General features: G+C 36.8%; 1 protein-coding gene across 1 annotated transcript in view; it reads left to right on the forward strand.

The window, feature by feature from the left end:
• Positions 1-14,200, forward strand: part of LOC125754323 (collagen alpha-1(I) chain-like) — a 110,915-nt gene extending 96,715 nt beyond the window's left edge. Inside the window, exon 3 of the mRNA XM_049105783.1 lies at positions 13,050-14,200. Within this exon, the coding sequence (XP_048961740.1) occupies positions 13,050-13,115 (66 nt within the window). The 3' untranslated portion in view covers positions 13,116-14,200. The remainder of the gene's footprint in view (positions 1-13,049) is intronic.
• The last annotated feature ends 11,765 nt before the right edge of the window (positions 14,201-25,965 follow it).

The following is a 25,965-nucleotide window of genomic DNA, read 5'->3' on the forward strand; positions in this document are numbered from 1 at the left end:
AAATTCACATCTTTCAAAAATTATTCTGAATGTAAATGGACTAAATGCTCCAATAAAAAGACATAATAGGAAAGCCTGGGTGGCTCAGCAGTTGAGCCTCTGCCTTTGGCTCAGGGTGTGATCCCGGGATCCCAGATGGAGTCCCATATCAGGCTCCCTGCATGAAGCCTGCTTCTCCCTCTGCCTATGTCTCTGCCTCTCTCTTTGTGTCTTTTATGAATAAATAAATAAAATCTTAAAAAAAAAGACATAGCATATCAGATTGGATAAAAAAAATAAGACATCAATATTCTGTGTACAAGAGACTCATTTTAGATCCAAAGACACCTCCTGATTGAAAGTGTAGGGGTGAGGAACCATTTATCATGCTAATGGACATCAAAAGAAAACTGGGGTAGCAAATTTGATACTAGACAAGCAAGATTTAAACCAAAGATTGTAATAAGAGATGAAGGATGCTATATCATAAGAGAATCTATCCAACAAGATCTAACAATTATAATTATTTATTATGCCTCTAACTTGGGAGCAGCCAAATATATAAACCAACTAATAACAAAATTAAAGAAACACATTAAAGATTATAGTAGGGGACTTTAACATCTCACAGCAATGGACAGATAATCTAAGCAAAAAAATCAACAAGGAAATAAGGGCTTTCAATGACACACTGGACCAAATGGACTTAATAGATATATCTAGAGCATTTCATCCCAAAGCAACAGAATACACATTCTTTTCAAGTGCACATGGGACATTCTCCAGAACAGATCACATACTGGGTTACAATTCAGGCCTCAACCAGTACAAAAAGATTGAGATCTTACCATGTAATTTTCAGACCACAAGGTTTTAAAGCTTGAACTCAATAACAAAAAATTCAGAAAGAACACAAATACATGGAAGTTAAAGAGTATCCTACTGGGGATCCCTGGGTGGCGCAGCGGTTTGGCGCCTGCCTTTGGCCCAGGGTGCGATCCTGATGACCAGGGATCGATTCCCACGTCGGGCTCCCGGTGCATGGAGCCTGCTTCTCCCTCTGCCTGTGTCTCTGCCTCTCTCTCTCTCTCTCTCTCTCTCTCACTGTGTGCCTATCATAATTAAATAAAAATTTTAAAAAATTAAAAAAAAATAGTATCCTACTAAAGAATGAATAGGCTAACCAGGAAATTAAAGAAGAACTTTTAAAAATACATGAAATAAAAAATGAAAATAAAAACATGAGCCTTCAGAACATTTGGGATGCAGCAAAAGGGACCATAGGAGGGAAGTATATAGCAATATAGGACTTTCTCAAGAAACAAGAAAAGTCTCAAATACTAAGCTAACCTTACACCTAAAGGAGCTGGAAAAAGAGCAGTAAATAACACCTAAATTCAGCAGGAGAAGAGAAATAATAAAGATTCAAGCAGAAATCAATGATACAGGAAAAAAAACGTGGAACAGATCAATGAAACTAAGAACTGGTTCTTTGAAAGAATTAAGATTGATAAACCCTTAGCTGACAGACTTATCAAAAAGAAAAAAGAAAGGACCCAAATAAAATCATGAATGAAAGAGGAGTGATCACAACTAACATTGAAGAAATACAAACAATTAGAAGAGAATATTGTGAGCAATTATATGCCGACAAATTAAGCAACCTGGAAGAAACGGATGCATTCCTAGAAACATATAAACTATCAAAGCTGAAACAGGAAGAAATAGGGAACCTGAACAGACCCATCACAAGGAAAGAAATTGAATCAGTGATCAAAAATCTTCTAACAAACAAGAGTCCAGGGTTGGATGCTTTCCTAGAAGAATTCTTCCAAACGCTTAAAGAAGGATTAATACTTATTCTTCTGAAACTGTTTCAAAAAATAGAAATGGAAAGAAAACTTCCAAACTCATTCCATGTGGCCAGCATTACCTTGATCCCAAAACTAGACAGACTCCATCAAAAAGAATTACAGAGCAATATCCCTTACGAACATGGATGCAAAAATTCTCACCAAGATACTAGCCAATAGGATTCAATAGTACATTAAAAGGTTTATTCGCCATGACCAAGTGGGATTTATTCCTGGGCTGCAAGGGTGGTTTAACATCTGCAAATATGATATTAATAAAAGAAAGGAGAAGAACCATATGATCCTTTCAATAGATGCAGGAAAAGCGTCTGACAAAATACAGCATTGTCTTTTGATAAAACTCTCCACAGTGTAGGGATAGAAGGAAGATACCTTAATATCATAAAAGCCATATATGAAAAACCCACAGCAAATATCATCCTCAATGGGAAAAAACTGAGAACTTTTCCCCTAAGGTCAGGAACACCACAGGGATGTCCTAGCCTCAGCAATTAAATAACAAAAAGAAATAAAAGGTATTCAAATTAACAGAGAAGTCAAACTTTCACTCTTCACAGATGACATGATACTCTATGTGGAAAACTCAAAGATGCCACCAAAAAATTGCTAGAACTGATACAGGAATTCAGCAAAGGTGCAGGATATAAAATCAATGTACAGAAGTCAATTGCATTTCTATACACCATCAATAAGCCAGAAGAAAGAGAAATCAAGGAATCGATTCCACTTACAATTGCACCAAAACCCAAAAAATATCTAGAAAAAAACCTAACCAAAGAGGTAAAGGATTTGTACTCTGAAAACTATAGAACACTTACAAAAGACATTGAGGAAGATACAGAGAAATGGAAAACATTCCATGCTCATAGATTGGAAGAACAAATATTGTTAAAATGTCTATGCTACCCAAAGTAATCTACACATTCAATAGAATCCCATTAAAATATCAGCATTTTTCACAGAGCTGGAACAAACAATCCTAAATTTTGTATGGAACCAGAAAAGACCCGAAATAGCCAAAGGAATGTTGGAAAAGAAAACCAGAGCTGGAGGCATCACAATTTTGGACTTCAAGCTGTATTACAAAGCTGTAGTCATCAATACAGTAGAGTAGTGGCACAAAAATAGACACATAGATCAATGGAACAGAGTAGAGAACCCAGAAATGGACCCTTAACTCTGTGGTCAACTAATCTTCCACAAAGCAGGAAAGAATATCCAATGGAAAACAGCCAGTGTCTTCAACAAATGATGCTGGGAAAACTAGGCAGCAACATACAGAAAAATGAAACTGGATGACTTTCTTATGCCACACAAAAAAAATAAATTCAAAATGGATGAAAGACCTAAATATGAGACCTAAAACCAGAAAAATCCTAGAGAACACAGGCAGTAATCTCTTGGACATCAACCAAAGCAATTTCTTACTGGATATGTCTTCTGAGGCAAGGAAAACAAAAGCAAAAATAAACTGTTGGGGCTTCATTAAAATAATAAGCTTCTGCACAGTGAAGGAAACAATCAACAAAACTAAAAGGCAACCTATGGAATGGGAGATATTTGCAAATGACATATCTAATAAAGGGTTAGTATCCAAAAAAGCTTACTGAGTGTTCTATCCTGTGCATCTTTCCAAGTTACCTCCTCTGATTTTGTATCCATTTATAACTCTGTAAATGAGAGATAACTGAGAACAATGCAAATGACTCTTGGCTGTAAATGTGAAAATGAATTCTGTGCAGTGAAGGGGCAATCGATTTCTCTCCCCACCCTGGTATAAGAAGCCAGTTTTGCATCTATATGTCAATTTATTTTTGCAACTCAAACACATCTCTCTGGCTTTCGCTTTGAATTCTCCTTCAATCCAATTAAAATACCTTACTGATTTCTCTCCCCATTCATGAAATAATTAAATAAAACCTTTAACACATATTAATTTTATATTTGTATGAGAATTATGATTTTTGCCTTTAAACATATATGTCCTTCCGCAGTACATTTTGAAAGATAAATCAGTTCACTGATAATCAGTCTGTGCTAGGATATATTCTCAGTCATCTCAGGAGCATTTTTTGCTTTGTTTTCTTTTGTTTCTTTTAGCAATTCCAAAGCAAGGCATTTCTTTTTTTTTTTTTTAAGGTTTTATTTATTTATTCATGAGGGACACAGAGAGACAGAGGCAGAGACATAGGCAGAGGGAGAAGCAGGCTCCCCACAGGAGCCCGATGTAGAACTCGATCTAGGACCCTGGGATAATGCCCTGAGTCTAAGGCAGAGGCTCAACTACTGAGCCACCCAGATGTGCTTTGGGGAAAGCAAGGCATTTTTTTTACATATACTTTAGGTAATATTCCTTGCTAAAGGAAAATAACTGTAACGACCAACAAGGTAAAATCTGAGGCATTGTTTGCCATAGGGAAGCCCAAAAAAATAATTAGATGAAAAGGGTGAGGGAAGAAGAGGAGAAAGAGAATGATAGTGGATTTTTTTTCCCAGTAGAATAAAATATAACAAATTTGCACCAAATCCTTGCAGATAGATGGACAAGACTTTTAGTACCATGAACCAATTCACAGCTTTAATTTTAGGCACTTCTCACCCAGTATGAGGACCAATCCTTGGGGAAGAAGGAAGGAAGGAAAGAAATGGGGAAGAAAAGTCTTCCACTTCTTCCCCTAGATGCCAGCATACCACTTCTGTTCTGTTTTATCCCTTCCAGACATTTCCTTTTTAAAACATCTCCCTCCCATGAGTCCTGTCTCTTTGATGCCATAAGGGAGGAAAAAGTTTTCTTCAAGCCTTTTAGTGTCCCTGGCTGGGTCTGAAAATTAAACTGGGAAAGCCAGATTAACTGGAGAAAACCATTCCCATTTATTGAATTTTTACATGTACATGAGAACCTTCACAAGAGAATGACAAGCAGAATAAGTGACCAGAGCAGGAAGCTTTTATATCTTTTAGACAAAAAAATAAAACAAAACAAAACCCAATAACTTTGTGAAGAATTTGTAAGACAAAGGGGTTTGGGCTAAGGGTAGTAAATAGTGTAGAAGTAAGTAGGAAGATAAAGGTGAGTTTAACAAGGTCTGTTTGTACAGATTTTTTGGCTCCAAATTCCCATCTCCATAATAAGAATGTCTTTCCTCTTCTGGCACGGGAAGGGTACCTTTCACATGGGAGTTTTATAACCTGTTTCAAGGAAGAAGAGGGGAGGTGGAAAGTCAGAGTGACTTTCTTGCATATATTGTTGTTTTTTTTTTTAATTCCTTCAGCTGAAGATACTTAATATGCTAAGGTGCCATAATTGGGGGTAGTGTGTCCTAAATCCCATCAATATGTTAATTGTGATTAATACTATGCAAAGAGGTTAATATGAGAAGTATTGCAAAAAGGGCACAGATGGGGAGCAGTGATTTGGATGGTAGGTAGTTCTGGGCTACGTTCTGCAGGACATAAGGAACTCGGAGAAGAGAAACAACTACAAGGGGATCCGATAAGGTAGGTGTGTGATTCTCTCTGAAAACTAAGCAAGACTTCAGCAGGCTCTCCAATGAGGGCCCTTTAAAGCTGCACACTTTCTCCCCACTCTTGGCGCCCAAGCTCTCTATACGTCCCAGCAGGTGCCTTCTCAGAGCAGTCCTAGGGGTAGAAGGCAAATGTATGCAAAGGTCCTCAGCACCCAACACCTCAGAGAGGGTGTTGAAGGGCGAGTGGAGAGGGAGTGTGTGATATGTGATCTATGATCTGACAACAATGATGGCAGGCTTCTCACACCATACTTGGGAATTTGGTGAAGGCAGTGGCATTCTCCAATACCTGGGCTGTCCTCATAGCTCCCAGAGCTCGGAAAGGACCTCGCTGCTATCCCCTCAATCCCTAATGAAAGTGTGGGTACCAGAAATACCCTTGGCCCTAAATGATCTGTTGTGCTAATTGTCAGGCACAGCAGGCAAGGCTGCTGTTTCTATTCCAGACACAAGTAACTGCAGTAACTTTTACTTATTAATATTTATTATACACTACAATATATCTATAATCTTCAATTTTCCAACAACTTTGCAGGGCAGCTATTATTAAAAACTGGGGCTTGGATAAGCAGATAATTAAGAGCCTTGCTAAATTTGGGAATGGTTGGATGCTACAGAGCATAAGGAGACACGGTAGTGTCTTCTGCAAAGGCCTGGATCTTCCTCTGAATGTGTACCTTCTTGAATATGTCCTGCTCTGATCTCCGGCAGAGGCTTCCACAGGAAGAGATACTGCCTCCACCTCCACATGTAAATGTGCTTCCTGAGTCCTGGCCTGGGAGAAGGCCAAGTTCAGATTATGCCAGGGAAATATTAAACCACAACCCTGATGAATGTGGTCATAGGTTGTTTGGTCTTAACCCAAACTAGTCATGCTTACTAATCAAATCAAGGAGCCCCAGCAACACCCATTTGCTGGCCGTGGTGGGGCACCAAGGAAGGATCAAGACATTTTCTGCATTCAAGAAATATGCAGTTTAGAGTGCAGAGTAGTAGAGGAGAGGGAGGGAGGAGATGCAGGCCTTGTCTTTGGAAAGCTTCTGACATATCAGGAAAGAGGCTCCTGCTGCAGGTAGTTTCCAAACCTTGTCCATCCTTGAAGGCCCAAGTGGAATCCCAGCAACCGGAAGGAACCTCTGCAGGTGTTCCAGCCCCAAATAATCTCTTCCCACTGCAACCTTCTCTAAGAACATAAGGTCTGCTCTTTTAGCAGAGCCCTTTTCACATGTCACTTTGTGACAGTCTTTCTTGAGCTACTTAGAACAGTGCCCACACTATTACCTATTAAATACCAACAGTAAATAAGATATTATATTATTAGTGATATTAATAAATATAAGCTATCATCACCACCATCATCTGTATTATTACATGGCATATATCTCTCCCTTGATTGGCAGGCAGCTCCATGAGTTTTGTCCCGGGTCATGAAGAAAAGATGGTGTTGGTAGAGTTCTCTGTAATAGTCCCCCTGTCATCTGCATTCCAGGACTCACACCAGATGTTCAATATCAAGTCCTCAAAATCCATTTCCCAAAGCCCATGGCTTCAGCTTTGCACACACTGAGAGTCATGTGATAATAAGTGTAGTACCTACAGGGCCATGTTAGCAAAAAAAGGAAGTTGTTGGCCCAGTACAAATCCTCTAAAGAGAAATTGTGATGCTGATGATCCATGAATGAAGATAAAGTGACATCCAGTCAGCATCCCCATTTCCTGTCAAAGAGAGAAATAGATTCTCTGAGCAGAAATGGTATAGCCAGGCCTACTTTTTTTCCAGAAGGTGATGTTATATTTCCTTGCATCACCCAGATTTCTGGCTGTGGACAAAGCAAGTAGACCTGAAGAGGATATGAGGCCTCTTTTCCAGGATTTCTTACTTTGTCTGAAAGAAAGTCTCCAGGAGAGACCCATTATGTGTCTCTTAATGTCCTTCCGTGAATACTCCTCCCTCCATCCAGACTGATGGAAGTCCATGTGGAGCTCAAATCACACAGAGGCCTTTTGACTCTGAGGTCCATATCTCATGATCAAGCATCTGCTCCATCTTCCCAGGTCTGCAAATGATAAATGATCCTCGGGGCTATATAGGGTTCTTGCTCTGGACAGGCACCACTCCCATGCCATGCCTCTCTCTCTGATAAGCTACGACATGCATCTGGAATATCCACAGAGCTTCGGGTGTTGCCATCACTTCTCTTTGAGAAGAAGGTCAAAAGAGGAAGAGAGGCAGAACTGAGTCTTCACATCTAAAGATGAGGGTGACCACCTCTATATCCTCTCCCCTGCCTCTTGGGCCCTTCATGATGTTGAGATGAGGCTTTTCATTTTCATCTTTACCTGGGCTTGCTTATTAGCTTGGTGTTAATAATATTATATGTATATATATATACATATATATATATATATATATATATATATATATACACATATGGGCATATGGTATATATTTAGTGCCTTATGAGTCTCATACCTTTTATTGCAGGGGTATTAGCCAAGAACTTAGAAGGGTAAAGGAAAAATATTTTTCCTCCCTTACAAGTTTAGAGATCACAGGCTTTGGAGTCTCTGTGCCTCCACTCTGTCCTCTACAATTCATTCCTTACAATACTCTTTTTTTCTTTTACAACATTTGCCATATATCAAAATGTATTTTGTTTTACTATACTTACTTTTTTGCTTGTTTATTCATTACAATCTTTAGTCTCCCTAGTTTAGGGCAGGGGGCATGTACACTCAAACCCTAGCATAGTGCCTGGCACATAGAAGGCATTCAGTAAATATTGGTTGGAAGAAATGAACATATCACAATGATCTTTTGTTTTGTTCACACAGAAAACAAAAGAATGCAATGCTCTTTTGGCATAAATAAGTATTGGGTTATTAATGATGGAATGAATTTAAAATTCAATAGCAGATTGCTAGTATTGGCCACTATAATGAATTCCCTATTTTCTGTACAAGATTCAGGTACATATAATTAGGTTCCTCAGTACAATCATACAATCTTGCAAGGAAAGTGAGCACAGGTTACATTTTTAAAAATTATATGATAATATATGCACATAATAAAAATTCAAACAACACAGAAATGTGTATAGGAAAAGAGCCTCCTTCAACACTACCCTCTCCAACCCCACTTGTTTCCCCAGAGATAAGTACTGTTTATGACTCAGTATGTATACTTCTTTATGAGTAGTGATTTTACATAAATAGAACTATGATCTACATATTGTTCATTATTTGACATTTCATTATCACCTTTCCACTTCAGTATATTTAACTCTGTCTGTTGGTTTCATAGTATGGATATTCCATAAATTATTTAGTCATTCTCTTGCTGATGGGTTGTCAGGGTGCTTACGGTATTTTGTTCTTAGAACAATGTGGCAATAAGCATCATTTTGTAGATATGTATGCATATCTTATATTTGCTGATACTTTCATAGAATATGTCTCTAGAAGTAACATCATTGGATCAAAACATATGGGCATATAAAATTTTGACAGATACCACCAAATTGGCTTTTAAAAATGTTGAATTGGGAATCCCTGGGTGGCTCGGTGGTTTGGCCCCTGCCTTTGGCTCAGGACACGATCCTGGAGTCCCAGGATCGAGTCCCATGGGCTCCCTGCATGAAGGCTGCTTTACCCTCTGCCTGTGTCTCTCCTTCTCTGTGTGTGTGTGTCTCTCAGAATAAATAAATAAAATCTTTTTTTTTTTTTTTAATGTTGTATCTTGTGGGATGCCTGGGTCCTCAGTGGTTGAGCATCTGCCTTTAGCTCAGGGCATGATCCCAGGATCTTGGGATCGAGTCCCGTATCAGGATTCTCACAGGGAGCCTGCTTTTCCCTCTGCCTATGTCTCTGCTTCTCTCTTTGTGTCTCTCATGTATAAATAAATAAAATCTTTAAAAAATTAAAAATTAAAAAATAAAAAAGTTGTATCTCCAAAAATCATGTATCATAACCGACAAGGCATGATCGATGATACAAATGATTCATGTACCCTTCAGCTGAATTTGACAGCCTCTTACCAACATTTTTACCAATACTGAATTTTAGCAATACTTTCTGGTTTTTCTATTTTTAAGGGTGAAAAATTTACATTTCATTGTTGTTATATTTTTTATTTTCCTAACTACTGGTGAAAGTGAGCATCTTTTATAAAGCTGTTCACATTTTATCATATATGAATTTACCTGCACATTTCATCAGGAGGCAGATATCTCCATCCTTCTGTAGCCAACGGGGCTCTAATAGGGATAGAAGGGGCCCCTGATACTTGGGATAGGGATATTTTGGTGCATAAATCTGGGAATCTTAAACCTCAGATTTTCCTAAGCCTTTCAAGCTGTTAGAGAGAGCTCTTTCCTCTGAAGAAAAGTCCCCTTTTGCCCAAAAAGTATGCCTCTTACATGAGGCATGTACCTCACACAATGATACTGGCTCTCTTCAAGTTCTCTCTCTGATACCCCTTATTACCTTTGGGCTCATAACCAGGGTCAGCTCTAAACCCAGCTTGAGAAGTAAAATTTGAATGTAGAAATAAATAGTTTCTACATCAAAGGTATTGTAGAATTTTAGTAATGTAATCTGGAAGGAGGTGAGAAAAAATATGTGATTGGATCTTGAAGGTGTTATTACAATGGAAAGAGTATCCCACATAATAAAGAAAGAGGACTGATTGGCATGGGAGAACTCAATGGGGACTCAAAACTTAATGTCCAGCAGAGACACTGCAATTGGTTCTAAGAGTTTTCTGTGATGATGCAAACCTGAACATGATAAAAGGCTATGGTAAATGAAGCGGAGTTTCCAGAACTTCCTTGGCATGGTAATGAGTTGGTTCTTGGTGTAGGAATATTAGAATGGATTTACTACGGAAGGTCTAAGAACTTGCAATCTACCTGTATTCCCCAGGAGGGCTAGACATTCTCCTTACTAAGATAATAAATGCACTGGAAAGAGGCCACTGACTTTCAAGCAAAAGCTTGGTGATCACTGCTTTCTGCAGGCTGCAGATCAAGAGTTGCTCACTCTGCTGACTGAGCGAGCCAGGTGACCCTGAAAGGGAACTTATTGATATCAGTGTGGATGTTGGGATTCTAGAATGGCAGGGGCTAATAGATAGCACTTCACCACCACAGACAAAATGGTGTAGTTGCTGCAACAAGGCCAGAATGGCAGTCAGGGGGCCTCAACCTACAATATCATTGGCAATGCCTGAAAAAGAATGGTGTTCCTAGGTATGAGGTAGATGAATACCCAACTAAGATGTTGCTTAATTTTGTGATATTAGCTTTATCATTTTTGTTAGAATGACACATACTAATTATAAAAAATTTCCATTTTGGTGACCATTCATCCGATATCTCTTTGTGGTTGTGTTTATAATTTTACATGCAGGGGATCTGGCTACATGAGCTCTTCTAGAACCTACTTTTATAGATCAGTGCTCTGTAGGCATTTTATCAATAAAGATAATTTTACATGAGAATTTTGATTATATAAAGGCAGTATAACATGGCTTTATGAGCTTTGATACTACACCAGAATGCCTGATTTCAAATGTTCATTCCAACAGTTTCTAGTTTTGTGAAAGTAAATTGAACTCTTTGTGCCTCAATTTCCTTATCTCTGAAATGGTTATAATAATGGTACTTATTTATTAATAAGATTCATGTGAGGATTAAATGAGTTAACATATACTTAGATCAATGCTTGCCAAGTGTTACCTATTATTAGCTATTGCTTTATAGTCTCCTAATAATGGACATTTAAGCTTTTTTTTTTTTTTTAAAGATTTATTTATTTATGATAGACAGAGAGAGAGAGAGAGAGAGAGAGAGCCAGAGACAGGCTCCATGCCGGGAGCCCGATGTGGGACTTGATCCTGGGACTCCAGGATTGCGCCCTGGGCCAAAGGCAGGCTCTAAACCGCTGAGCCACCCAGGGATCCCTAAGCTTTTTAAAACATATATAAACATTGCTGCAGTGACATTCTTGTCCTTGCTTTTTTTTTTTTTTATATTTGTGTGATTCTTTTCTTAAGAAAATTCTTAGAAATGAGATTTCCAGAGCAAAAGTCATGACCATTTTCCTGAATGATACCTTTTATACTTTTCAGAATTTACTTAAGATTTCTAGCATAAAAATTGTATCCTTCTTGGACTACACTTATAAATATGGATGTGTTCTATTATCTCTTTTTAAATTATTAAGTAAACATTTAAACTTGGGGAAAAGGGAAGCTGAGAAACACAAGCTCAAATTACCATTTGGTTTTTATGATTTTTAAATTGCTTTTAATTCCATCACCTGAATGTTTAAGCTCTGAATCTTTTTTTTTTTTTTTTTTTTTTAAATTTTTTTTTTTATTTATTTATGATAGTCACACAGAGAGAGAGAGAGGCAGAGACACAGGCAGAGGGAGAAGCAGGCTCCATGCACCGGAAGCCTAACGTGGGATTCGATCCCGGGTCTCCAGGATCGCGCCCTGGGCCAAAGGCAGGCGCCAAACCGCTGCGCCACCCAGGGATCCCTAAGCTCTGAATCTTGACCAAGGTCTCATGTTCAGAACAAGTGAGTTAGATGTGTGACCCTACACTAATGACCAGGATCCTTTGGAAAGAGATTTCTGCAACTACTGAACCAGTAGTTTAATAGATGATGTCTGAATCTTAAGGAAAATATTTCATTGGCCATCCCACCTTGGCATCCAAATGTGGCAATTAAATGCCTTCCAGTCCCTCTCATCCATGGCTTAATTGATTCTCATGGCAATATTTACTGTCTGGGTTCCTATCTCATGGCTCCTAGTCTCTTAGTCTGAGTCAATGTTGATTTCTTCTAAAGAAAGGGAACTTATTCCTTCTACTCTATTCGATCTTTGTTTTCTGCCTCTCTTAGGAAATCTCTACCTTTACTGTCTTCCCGGTTCCTTTTAAATTAACTTACTCTTTTGAGTCTTTTTTTTTTTTTTCTCTAATGTAATCTCTAAGTGTCTCTCTCTAAACTATGTTTCCATACAATAGCCCTGTTTGAGAAAGAAGCTCTATCATTCCTTTTCTTTGCATATGTTCTAGTAGATGGGAGCCTGGGGAGATGGTGAAGTCAGGCATTCAGATTGTTTAGAAAGTATCTCAATTCATGTTTTTATGAATTCATTCTTCATTTATGCTTCCATTCATGTTTTCACATGGGTATCATTCATTTGCTTAGTCATTATGCATTTATTCATGCGTGAAATATTAATATACTCCAAATGCCTGCATTCAGTTCTCATTCATTCACATTCTAGCACTCATTCATTCATTTACTCATGCCTTCACTCATTCAATTATTGAATTCAATCATTTGTTTACATAAACTTCATATATTCAATCATACGGTTATTAATTTTTTCTCTGTCAGTCAAGGAAGCAGGAAACCAATGGCATATTCAAATTAGGATGATTTGCAAGGATTATTTACAAAGGTGTGGGCAGAATATAGGAAAACCCCAAGAATTAGTGTGGCACACTGGGACTAGTAATTGTTGGGCACTGTTACCACCTCTGGATCTGAAAGGGAGGGAGAAATTGAGATCTCTCATTGAGTGATTCCTCCCCGGATGAGAGGGAAACCAGGTATAAATACCATGATCTAATTCTTATCTCTTTTGCAGATCTCCTGCCAATACTTCCTCACCACCAATATGGAACCAGAAGTCGGCGTGCAAGAGAAGGGATAGAGGTAGTCTACATGAGTCAGCCTTCCAGCCTGTAGAATAGAGCAGGATGAAAATGGGTGGGGACGTTTCTAGAGAGGCAAAGGAAAGATATTCCACATATTCTCTGAGATTCTGAGGCTGGTCAGCCTTCCATTTTCCCCCATTCTCCCTTTCTGCAAATGAGAAAGAACCAGCAGGAATGAGCAGAAAAATCCTACTTAGGAAATTATTTTCATAACAGAACGTCACATTGAATAGAGTCAGCCTGGCTATCCATGAATCTGTGGATTATACCTCTTTGGGAAAGTCTCCGGGCTTCTCCACTACCCATACATAATAAGAATGCTTTCTCCTGGGACAATATTTTAACAGTACATTGTATCTGGACAACTGTATTCCACATACCTTGGGGGCACAGACTGTGTCTTACTTGTCTTATATATCCCCAGCATCCAGCCGTGGCGTGGTGCAGTGTAAATGTTGAATGAAAGGATGAATGACACATGAATTTTTAAATCAGAGAGACAATGCTAAAAACTTAGGGAGGTTAACAGTATCTTGAATTTCTATCATTCTCCCACAGGGTGGCAGCAATTACCGTGGTCCAATTTTCTTATGCGTGGCATTTAGGTACCTATCTTCATCCTGTATCTTATGAATAGAATTAATCTATTTTAAAAATCATTATATCAAGGAGAGAATAATACCCTGAAGAGAAAAAAAAAACCCTAATATTTACTGTCACAAAGTATTAGCTATGGCATCATAAATTTTACTTTAAAAGGCCTTTGGAAAAAATGCATGTTAGTAAATTTCTGAAAGAAATAAAATCTGTCTGCTGTGCAAATGGTGGATAAACAAATGAATTATCTCTGCCTCATGTGGTACCTAACTCTTATCCATTCACCCCAAATCACCAGGTTCCTCCCAAACACCTAGCTTGTTTCTTGCTCTTAAAGGTAAAATGTTCCACAGGTTCCACGTTTTTAGGTGGCTTGATTCTTTCCCCTTTTCTCTCTAGCCACTTCAATCTGTGCAGAAACTGTACACTGTGCTTCTTATTCTAGCCTGCAATGCTTGAATTCATTGCTGTTTCAGGTCATATTAACTTCTGAAAAATGGCACCATTTTTAGAAAATCGTTACTGAGTAAGTGCTTCTTTACAAGTTCAGGAGTGATGGTGTCCCACTGAGGTCAAGGGTAACTTACTGAACATGGTCCTTTCACTTAATTTTTTTTCCTCTCAGAATTCTTGCTTAGATTTTGCTGCTTTTGCACTACAGCAAAGATTTCTAAGACTTGTTTTCAAATTTACCAACCTTCTGGATGTAGCATAAATTTCGCCCTGTAACTTTAAACAAAGTTACATCTAAGAGATTAAGAATGCTAAATATGGGGTGCCTGGGTGGCTGGGTTGATTAGGCATCCAACTCTTGATTTCAGCTCAGGACATGATTTCAAGGTCTTGAGATTGAGCCCTGTTGGGCTTGGTGCTGGGCATGGAGCCTGCTTAAGATTCTTTTTCTTCTTCTTTGCCCCTCCCCCCCCCCCCCCGTTCTTCCTTGAACATGGTCTCTCTCTTAAAAAAAAGAAAAAGCTAAATAAAAGACTTTTTGTAATCAAGACGTCACTGCAGAAGACAAATAAGAATAAGACAAATAAGGAATGGGTCGGCTGGACCAGGAGTGAATTCCTGACATGGGGAAGAGGCCAAAAGCAAGCTAGAGCTCTAGAGTGGAGGGAAGGGGTGATACAATCGAAGGTTTCAATTTCTTAACACAGAGGAACTTAAGAAGTTTTAAAAATGGTCAGTTAAGATGTCTGCCCTACTACTGAACAGGAACAAGAGGGATAAAGAGATAGGAAGAGAATAAAGAATTAGTGTATAACACAACTGCTTTGTCCCTTGGCAGGGAAGAGGGTCCTAAGAGATTGCTTCTCTTGAAAGGCTCAGGCTTTTCTCAGTTGCTAAGGGAGAGGTCATACTCTTGCAACACCTACCGCATTCCAGGAACCATATTAATCTTCTTTATCATTTATGCTTTGCAATAGCTCTATGTCAAAATACAATTTTCAAAGTGAAAAACATGACTTTCCTACAAAAATAAAGTCAACATGTGTCAAAAATGTATTCAACTCATTAATGACAAACGGAAAAACTGGGAAGATGGCAAAGTTGTTTTCTAAGAGCATTTGAAGAAGAGAGGTTTCTGTAGCACATAAAGATTTTTCAAAAAACTGAATCAAGCAGAGAAAGACAAATACCTTACAATATCTCTTATATGCAGAATCTAGAACAGAACTAAAACCAAAACCAAACCAAACAGAGAAATAATGGCTATCAGGAGATAGGGGGTGGGGGAATAGGAGAGATGTTGCTTAAAGATACATATTTGCAACTAGTAGAAATAAGTCCTGGAGATCTAATACACAGTACAGTGATCACACATGACAAAAGTGTATTATAAACGTTAAACTTGAAACTAATACTAGATGTTAGTGTTTTCATCACTAGAAAAAGTGATAATTATGTGATGTGACCAGAGGCGTTAGTTACCATTCCAATGGCAATGACATTGCAATATAAACATATTACATGAGTATACTGTACACCTTATTTTTTTTAAGATTTTATTTATTCATGAGAAGCACACAGAGAGAAAGAGAGAGAGAGAGAGAGAGGCAGAGACACAGGCAGAGGATGAAGCAGGCTCCATGCAGGGAGCCTGACACGAGACTCGATCCCAGGTCTCCAGGATCACACCCTGGGCTGAAGGCAATGCTAAACCACTGAGCCACCCGGGCTGCCCCGTTTTGTTTTGTGTTTTTGTTTTTGTTAAACTTACACAATTTTTAAAATTTTAAAATATATTTTTTTAAAGATGTTATTTATTTATTCATGAGAAACAGAGAGGAGAGAGAGACAGAGACACAGGCAGAGGGAGAAGCAGGCTCCATGCAGGGAGCCTGACGTGGGACTCGAACCCGGGTCTCCAGGATCACGCCCTGGGCTGAAGGCGGCGCTAAACCACTGAGCCACCCGAGCTGCCCAAACTTACACAATTTTATATATATATATATATATCAATTATATCTCAATTTAAAAAAATCTGTTATTGGGGGAAAAAAGATTGATAATGAACTACAGACAATTAAATTGTAACCTTTGGTATTATTCTTTTCTACTGAACAGAAATCTACAAATTAATATGTAACTTATAATTTTGCAAGCTCTAATCAAATAGCAAATAGGAAAGCCAAACAAAGTAGGTTATTCTAGGGAATCAAACAAATCTTGGGCAGGCCAGATAAACAATGACCAAGCATAACACTGAAAGAACATGAAATCATCCTTTCTTTTTTATAATTTCTTATTTAACCTCCAGCCTTTTTCTCTCTAGACTGAAAACTTCCTGGGGTTAGGAGCTATGTCTTGTCTTTTTCACCTCTGTAAAAAACATGCAAACACATATTGTGCAGTGACAAGTAGTAAGCATGCAATGAATAAATGTTTGTTTAGTTCAGCTGAATTCCATTTCAGGAGGCTAGTATTGTGGGTTAAACCAAATATTAGGTGAGTGGCAGATTTCCTGACATTTCTTATAACTTCTCAGTAGGGAGGTATATTACTTTTCTGGGACTACTGTAACAAATTATCACAAACTGAGTACCCTAAAGACAAATTTCTTCTCTTACAGTTCTGGAGTCTGAAAGTCTGAAACCAAGGGGGTTAGTTGGGCCATGAGCCTTCTGAAGACTCTAAAGAACCCTTCCTCGCCTCTTCCTAGCTTCTGACGGTTGCTACCAGTCCTTGGTGTTTTCCTGCTTTTAAATTTTTTTTTAATTTTTATTTATTTATGATAGTCACAGAGAGAGAGAAAGAGGCAGAGACACAGGCAGAGGGAGAAGCAGGCTCCATGCACCGGGAGCCCGATGTGGGACTCGATCCCAGGTCTCCAGGACCGGGCCCTGGGCCAAAGGCAGGCGCCAAACCGCTGCGCTACCCAGGGATCCCCTGTTTCCTTGCTTTTATCTGCATCAGTCTAATTTCTGCCTGTCTTTACAAGGCTGGCTTTCCTCTATGTGTGTCTGTATCATAAGGACACCGGTGGCTGATTAGGTACCATCCTAATCCACTATGATCTCATCTTACCTTATTATATCTTAATTAACTCTGCAATACTCTATCTCCAAGTAAGAGAACATTCACAGTACCCAGTGTTAGGACTTGAACATATCTTTATGAGGGACACAATTCACAATTTACAGTAGGTTTTGGAGTCAGGAGGTCTTGGGTTGAATACCTTTGGACCATTTAGGTAGGTGAGGATCTCTCACTACTGTTTGTAGGCTTTCTTCTTCCCCAGGTGCTAGGGAAAAGTTCTAAGAACAGAACTTTCTTAGCCAGGTGGAATTTCAGAAGCTCCAGGCACTTATCGTGACTATTTTACATCAAGTCACCTTGATCTTGTATCTCTAGTTCTAATAATAAATCTCTCTCCTATTCATGGCAATAAAATCCTTGCCTTTCACCCAGGTTCTAGTAAATGGATTCATATCTTGACCCTGCCATGTCTGAGGTTTTGGCACCGGCCCAGGAGACCAGCTCTCTGCGATCTAGACTATGTCTGGCTCTTGCAAGAATACCTAGGTGCCATCAATGCCAGTTGAGCAGCATGAGTTACTAAACAAGGAAGAAGCAGACACTCCACTTTGGTTGGCAAAGAGGAAAGTGGCTGCAGGTGACCTGTTCCTTTTTGTAGTTGGCATGACAAGTACACAAGGGGTAGTCAATAGATTTTTAATCCATGTGGATCCCAGAAGCATGATATCAAGGTGCCTGTGCCAGAGGGGTGTTCTGGGGTCTGGGGTCTGGGAGCAACAGCTGTTCTCAGCCCTTGGTGGCTGTAGAAAGCGGTAGTCTACAAATTTTTATCTTAAAAAACTTGCCAATCAATCCTAAAAAACTATGAACCCCCTCACACAATTAAAACTGGGAATCCCCTCACATATTTAGTTAGCATCTAAAATTTTTCACCATTAGTTTAAATAATTGCAAAAAATTGTAATTTTTGGCATTTTGTAACATGCTAACATTTTAAAATAAAACTGTTTCATTACTCTTTTTAAAGCTTCCAGAGGAATCTAAATACTATAAGGATTTTATGTCTACTACTATGTCTTTGCATATTTATGAGTAATATCTTTTAAAAGAGTTGGAATTTTCCCATATTTATTTTTTCTTCTTTGAACTCACATTTACATTTTAATTCTTCCACAGAATTTAACCCTGAATAAATTTTTAAGCATGGAAGCCTTTCATTATTTTCTCTGTCCTATTTCGTTACAAGAAAATCACAAAAAACACAAATAAAATAAACCCCATAATTTAAAATTGTCTTCTTGACAATAACCATAAGGTTCTGAGAGCTAATACATTTTTCTTTTGGGTTGAATTCTTATAACCATTATCAGTACATAATCAAAACAACATAAAGATAATACATTTTGGTAAATAATCAATAAAAGCAAAACATAAAATTTTTATTGGAAATCCAGTTCCCAATGAAATAACTGGATTTTTCCCTATAATTGGTTCATGAACCTATGAATGATTATTACTTAACGTTGGAAAGAGATAGAATTTTGTATCAATTCTATTATTTCTTCATTTTTACAGATATCTGTGCTACAAAATTTTATTTATATATTGTTATATTCATATAATTATGGATTTAATTTAATATTTATTATTTGTTATATTATGTCACATTATATATTATTTATATACTTTTATAATATATAAATAACACATAATTATATAATCATTATTATATAATATATATTATTACATTATCATAAATGGGTAGCAAAAATGGAGTTAGGTAATAACAACTCCATCCAGTCCTTTGAGCCCCTTCTAATTATGTGCCAAAAATAATGATTGTAAATAATTATTTTAACTCATCTATTACCTGACAACTTAATTAGATCATCTTTCAAATGGGCAAAAGAAATGAATTGGAATCCACACACCTTGCAGAATGATTTGTTGCCCAAACATCAGAGGCATCTGGTTTCCCAAATTTCTTGGAAATATAACAGAAAGGCTTTACCAAGACGTAACAAGTGATTATTAATTAGACTTATTACCCTTTGACTTTGAGATACCTTAGGTAATTCAGTGTACCCAGAGAGAACTGGAAAAATGTAAATGTGATTTATTTTCTATACCTGTGCCAATACAATATGTTTTATTTATTTATTTTTTAATTTATTTATTTATGATAGACATAGAGAGAGAGAGAGAGAGGCAGAGACACAGGAGGAGGGAGAAGCAGGCTCCATGCCGGGAGCCTGACGCGGGACTCGATCCTGGCACTCCAGGATCGCGCCCTGGGCCAAAGGCAGGCGTCAAACTGCTGAGCCACCCAGGGATCCCCCTACAATATGTTTTATAAAATGCTGTTATCTTATCACATCATTTAAACATATTTTCATCTAAATCTTGGAGCTGAAAATTTTATTTGGATAGTAGAAGGGTCTAATTGGCAAACCTGTCATTTTTGTCAGTCCAATCAGCTCCAATCAGACTTACTGTCTATCAGAAAAAGTCTGACCTCATTTTTCAACTTAAATATATGTGTTATACATTTAAAAAAAAACAGTACAGAGATCACTGAGGAAAGATTATGGAACATATTTTGTAAGACATTACTAAAAGCAGGAAAGGTTTAAATGATACAGATCTAACATGGTTAATTCATCAATGTTATAACATGTTATAAATAGGTAATAAATCAAAATGCTAGTTCTCATTACTTAATTTCTAATGATATGGTACAATTTGTAGCTTAAAATATTACTGATTTGTGAGAGAATATAATAAAAAAAAGCATGCCGAGATGCTGGTATTCAGCTTTTGGGAGTAATTAAATAAGAGTCATATATAAAATTAGAATGAACTCCATTAACTTTGTTAAATAGCATGGCCACGCTTCCTATATATTTAAAGAAAAAGAAATATAAACACTACTATTAAAAATAATCAGCCCAGCAGCTAACAATTATTTTTTAAAATAATTATATTATTTATAAAAAATATTAAGCATTTTGAGATGAAATAAGATGAAGACTGATTATAGTTGAAAGAAATATTTCATTGTATGATTTGATAAAAATAGATTATAACTCTATATTGCACCAATTCTAAAACACTATAAAGTTTTATGGATAATTTTTACCCACTGAGTCCTTAAATTCTTGGTAATTCAAGAAAATATTTTAATTACATGAAGAATCATTACTGTGGTAGATAGTGTCTAAAGTGAGTCTTCATGATCCTTGCCACCTGGAATTCATACCTTTCTATGATCCCTTCCCTTCAGTTCTAACCAACAGAATAATTAATGATGATGGGAAGTAATTCTGTGACTATGTAATGTTATGTAGGACTCTGTCTTGCTGGGAAACTCTTTAGAACCTTTCCTTGCTGGTTTGATGAAGTAATTGGCCATGCTGAGGAAGCTTATGTAGCAAGGGACTGTAGGTATCCTTTAGGAGCTGATTGTGGTCTCAGAAAGTTAAAGACTGCTGGAAGTAGAGTTAGCAAGAAGCCAAGGCCCTCAGTCCTACAGCTCCAGGAAATAAATTCTGCCAATAACCTGAGTGAGATTGGGAGTGGATCCTTCTCCAGTCAGATCTTCAGATGAGAATTCAGCCCAACTAACACTCTGATTGCAACCTTATGAGACTCCAAGCACTCAGCTGAACTCTGCCCAGACCCATAGAAACTGTGAAATAATAAATATGTGTGGTTTTAAGCTCCTACATTTGTGGTAACTTGTTGTGCAGCAATAGATAACTAATATACTAATCTATTCAGCTTTGGTATTTTTAAGGTGCTTTTCTTTATAAATACCTACAAATCCTAGAATATTAGAATATCTGAAAAGAATCATTTATATTTAAATATTAAATATAAATATTAAATATTTTAATTTAATATATTATTTATATTATATTATTATAATATAATATATAATACATATAATACATAATGTATATTATTAATACATATTAAAATTTAATGTATATTAAATTTTAAATATAAAAATGAAGAAAAGTCTTATTTTTTTGAGTACTAAATATATCTCACTGATTCTTTTTTTGCTTTGCTTTCATGGAACTCTTCCAGAATAATGCTTTTTTTATTTTTCCTTTTTTGTTGATAGGAAATGGAAGAGGGAAAGTCTTTATATGAAAATTTTTGTTTTTCCCAATACCTTATTACCAAAAAGCAGAATCCTTAGGCCAAAATACTCTCTGTATAGCATAATGTTTTCCTCTTAACAGAAATGTATACAAGACTGGGAAAGACAAGAAGCCCTAAGGATTTATTATGACCTGATTTAATCATTAAAGCAATCTACTCGTTGTTTATCCCCCTGGAGGATTTGACCCTCAAAGAAATGTTCCACTTTAAGGCTTGGGGTGGATGAGAGGTGCGTCTTTATTTTAAAGGTGAGAGAAGGGCTGATATGAACAGAGGCACATTCTCTGGCATATCAGTTTTGGGAAAGAGTATCTTTGAAAGCTAAGGATCTGGAAATTGATTTTCTTCACATTTTCCCTGTTTATATATCCCTTGGAAAGTTTTAGAAATTGGCGATTAATCAGAGGCATCCCAAAAGCTAAAAAATCCATCCTCTTGATGCTGTTGTTTAGAGCCAGGCTTCAGTTCTCACAGGAAGGATAAAAAAATAAAGGAAAGGAAAGTCTCTACCCTGTTGTTGAAGTTTATATTTTGGTGGAATGAGCAAAGACTAAACGAATTTAATAAGTTATATAGTATGTTACAGAAGAAAAGTGTTACAGAAGAAAATAAAGAAGTGGGATGAAAGCATGAAGATTGCAGTTTAAAAGCTGATAAAAGAAGTCCTCACTGAGCAGGTTGAGTTTGAATAAAGATGTGAAGGAGGAGAGGGCAGGAGCTGTTAATATCTGGGTGAGAGTTCCATGCAAGGTAAAGAGAATCTGATTGGTATTGGATTTCTAATCTGTAACATCATGTACTGGAAAACAGTGAATCAATATTTTTATAAGATGATGAGGGCAAGTGTATCCCTAGAATTTTATACCCAGCTAAACCATCATTCACATAAAGGGGAAAGAAAAGGCAACTTTATGCAAAAACTTACATCACCTTTAGGAAAAATGTACATGAGGAAGTTATTTCAGTCAAATTAATGTAAGTCAGAAAAAGATGTGTCAAGAAAAAAAGAAAAAAACATAGTCTATAAGAAATGGTGATGAGCAATAAAACTAGTAAAAATTATAATTAAATCTAAGTAATTGAGTTGTGGTTGAAGAGTTTAATGCAGTCATTTAAAAAGCTTTTTTTTTTTTTTTGAAATAGAAGAAGAATAATGTAAAGAAAATAAGAGCCTATAATCTTAGATCCAGATTTTTAGAAAGAAAATGTGGGAAATGGCACAGTACACATGTAGAGAGAAGTGTAGTAAAGAAGGGGCAAGTAAAAGCATTATAAATTTTTATCTTTTTAGGAGAAAGACACAGAAACATTAACTCTGGATTTTTTTCATTCTAACATTTAAAGGTTAACACAATCAGAATAAAAATGGAGTATAAAGCCTCATCCTTATAGTGAAGGGCAAAAATGAGTCGTGCTGGTAACGAGTATGGCTTTATCTTGATGCTTTATTTTTCAACAACAGTAACTACTAGAAAAAAAAATACTTTGAAAGGAAGAGAGAGAAAATGAGACAGAATGTGAGTATGTGTGTAAAACATATTTAAAATAGAGAGTCAACAGTAATGATGAACCAGATAATAATCCCAGTATAGGGGCAGCCCTGGTGGCTCAGAAGTTTAGTGCCACATTCGACCCTGGGCTGGTCCTGGAGTCTCAGGATCAAGTCCTGTGTTGGGTTCCCTGCGTGGAGCCTGCTTCTCCCTCTGTCTGTGTCTTTGCCTCTCTCTCTCTCTGTGTCTATCATGAATAAATAAATAAAATCTTAAAAAAAAAATCCCAGTATAACCTTGGTATAAATTTCCTGCTGAGAACTAGAAACACTTCAAGAAAAAAAATAAGTACTCTCTCTTCTTGTCCTTCTCCCTCCTTCTTTCACTCTCTCCCTATTTTTTTGGAAAAGTTGGAAGCATACAGAGAAATGTGAGCCTATTTGGGATTGCTTTTTCCTAGTGACACCTGCCAATGCTAGAAGAGGAGTCAAAGAACAAAAATGTAGTAGAGTTTCTGAGAGACTCCTAAGGTTAGGAAGGCAAATGGTGTTCAAGGCCCATCAAACTAGGAGGCCTAGGTAAGCCCTCCAGTTTTAGGGCTGTGATCTGGAAGGGGCTGTCCCTTTAGAGTAAACCAGACATAGCCAGCCCCTCCGGAATACTGAAACCAACCTTTTAAATAGTCTCAATCAAAATGAAAGAAATCTGGAATTGCTAGTGTCTCCAGCCACAAACCAGAAGTAAACATAAATCCTCCCTACAACTTTTCATCTACACTGTCTGGTGTTATTAACAAGGGCCTTTAGGATACAAGATAGCATGTTCAAAATGGAGAGAAGAAACACAAAATACAAATGGGTCTATGGAAGGTCTAGATATTGGAATTATCAGACTTCAGCTATGTTAGTATGCTCAAGAAAATTAAAGGAGGTGCTTGAGTGGCTCAGTCAGTTAAGCAACCAATGCTTGATTTCAGCTTGTGTCATGATCTCAAGGAGTGTGGGATTGAGCATCATGTCAGATTCTGACCCAGGCATGGAGCCTGCTTAAGATTCTCTCTCTCCATCTCCTTTTGCCCCTCCCTCTCTAAAAAAGAAGAAAAGGAAAGAAGATCCAAAATTTTAGTGGAGAAATATAAAGCATATGTGTGGATGCATGAGCACATACACACACAAAACAGATGGAAATTCTAGAACTGAAAAAATACAATAATTAAAATTAAAAACATCTTTTTAGGGACACTTGGCTGGCTTGGTCAGTGGAGCACACTACCCTTGATCTGGGAGCTGTGAATTCAAACCCCCTATTGGGTGTAAAGATTACTTAAAAGAAAAAACAACTTATCTTTTTAAAGGCCAGTCATATAATGCAATAGACCCTGGTCAGCTTATGGAATTGAGGTGCATTGGTCAGGTATTACCCATTAATCTAAGTAGATAGGCAACACTAGATGGGGGCAGGGTACTGAATCAGCCAGGAGCCTAGAGCAAAATTGAGAATGCTCAAGCGAAAGTAAAAATGTTTTAAGATTTAAAAAATCAGTTATTATACATCAACAAATTGAAGGTAAAATATTAATCATCACATAGATGAAAAAATAAATTTAATGAAACAAAGTTTGTGTGTGTGTGTGTGTGTGTGTGTGTGTGTGTATACTCTTTGTAAACTGGGAGAAGACTCTTACCTTAATGATATCAAAATTGTGTTCCAGGAATCAACAACACACATTGTATTTGAGTGAAATACAAGACTAGACTTATTTCTGTTAAGTTTAGAAGTTGGGGGTATCTATCTTTTTTGGTATTTTTTAACATTCTTCTGAATGTTCTAGTCAGTGCCATAAGAAAAACAAACAAAAAGCTTACTATCAAAAAAGCAACATTATTTGCAGATGATATAATCTAGATATATATGTATCCAGGAATCCCAGGATAGTTGATTTAAAGACATTTTAAACCAATGGAAAGATCAGATATCCAGATATTAGATAATTTTTTTTTTAAATAGGGATATAGCATGGCCATTTGCACTAAGTAGAGATTACAAGCAGGCCAACAGTGGTAAGCACATCTAGCACTCGAGGCTGGCGTAACATTAACATAAAACTTGACAAAGTGTAGGATAACACCACACACACACACACACACACACACACACACAACCAGATTGATCTCTTTTACGCATTTCTTTCCTGTAGCTGTAGTTGGTAAGAAAGCACAGAAAAACAAAACAGAAAACTTCACAATAACAATCTATAAAATATCCACGAAAACACTTAACAAGAAATATCTAAGACATAAATATATTGAATATAAAATATGGTTTCAATAAGTTGAGAAATATATATTCCTGTATGAGATTCAGTATCTTAAATATAATGGTCCTCCCTAATAAATTCAATGCAATCCTCATCCAAACCTTAAAGTCTGGGGTGGGGAATATGGAAAAGAGGGATCAAAAATGCATACTAAAATTTCTCTGGGAGAATAAACTAATTAAAATCACCATGAATATTTTGAAGATTAAGATTAATGATGGGGGACTTACCCTACACAACATCAAAACATATTTTATAAATTACAGTTATTAAATAGTGTGGTACTGATCCAGGAATTAATAAAATGAAGTCTATAAATTATATGCATGTATACCATATAAATATTCTGTATAAACTAAGTATATGACAATAAGTATTCAGTGGGAGATGATACAGATTATTCAGGGTATGGTGCTGTTAATTGAATAGCCATTTGAGACATGTATGTGTAATATATTCACATCATAATTAAAATAATTATCAGAAATAGGAAATGTTTCTATGAAAAAGGGAAAATATTGAAGTAATAGAAAATATTAGAAAATATAATCTTTGATGGGGAGAAGTTTCATTAGTGTGTATCAAAATCATAAAGAAAAAGATTGATAAGTTTGAGTGCATGGAGACATCAGAAATGGCTAAAATGAAAAACTGAGAAAAATACTTAAGCATATGTGGCAGAAAAAAAAATTACTCTTAATGAATAAAGGACCTTTGCAAATAAATGATGCAAAAGGTAACCAACTTGATAGATAAATGAGCAAAGGACATGAAGAGCCAATTCAATGA

This window comes from Canis lupus, chromosome 34, assembly GCF_003254725.2.
Source record: "Canis lupus dingo isolate Sandy chromosome 34, ASM325472v2, whole genome shotgun sequence".
NCBI lineage: Eukaryota > Metazoa > Chordata > Mammalia > Carnivora > Canidae > Canis > Canis lupus.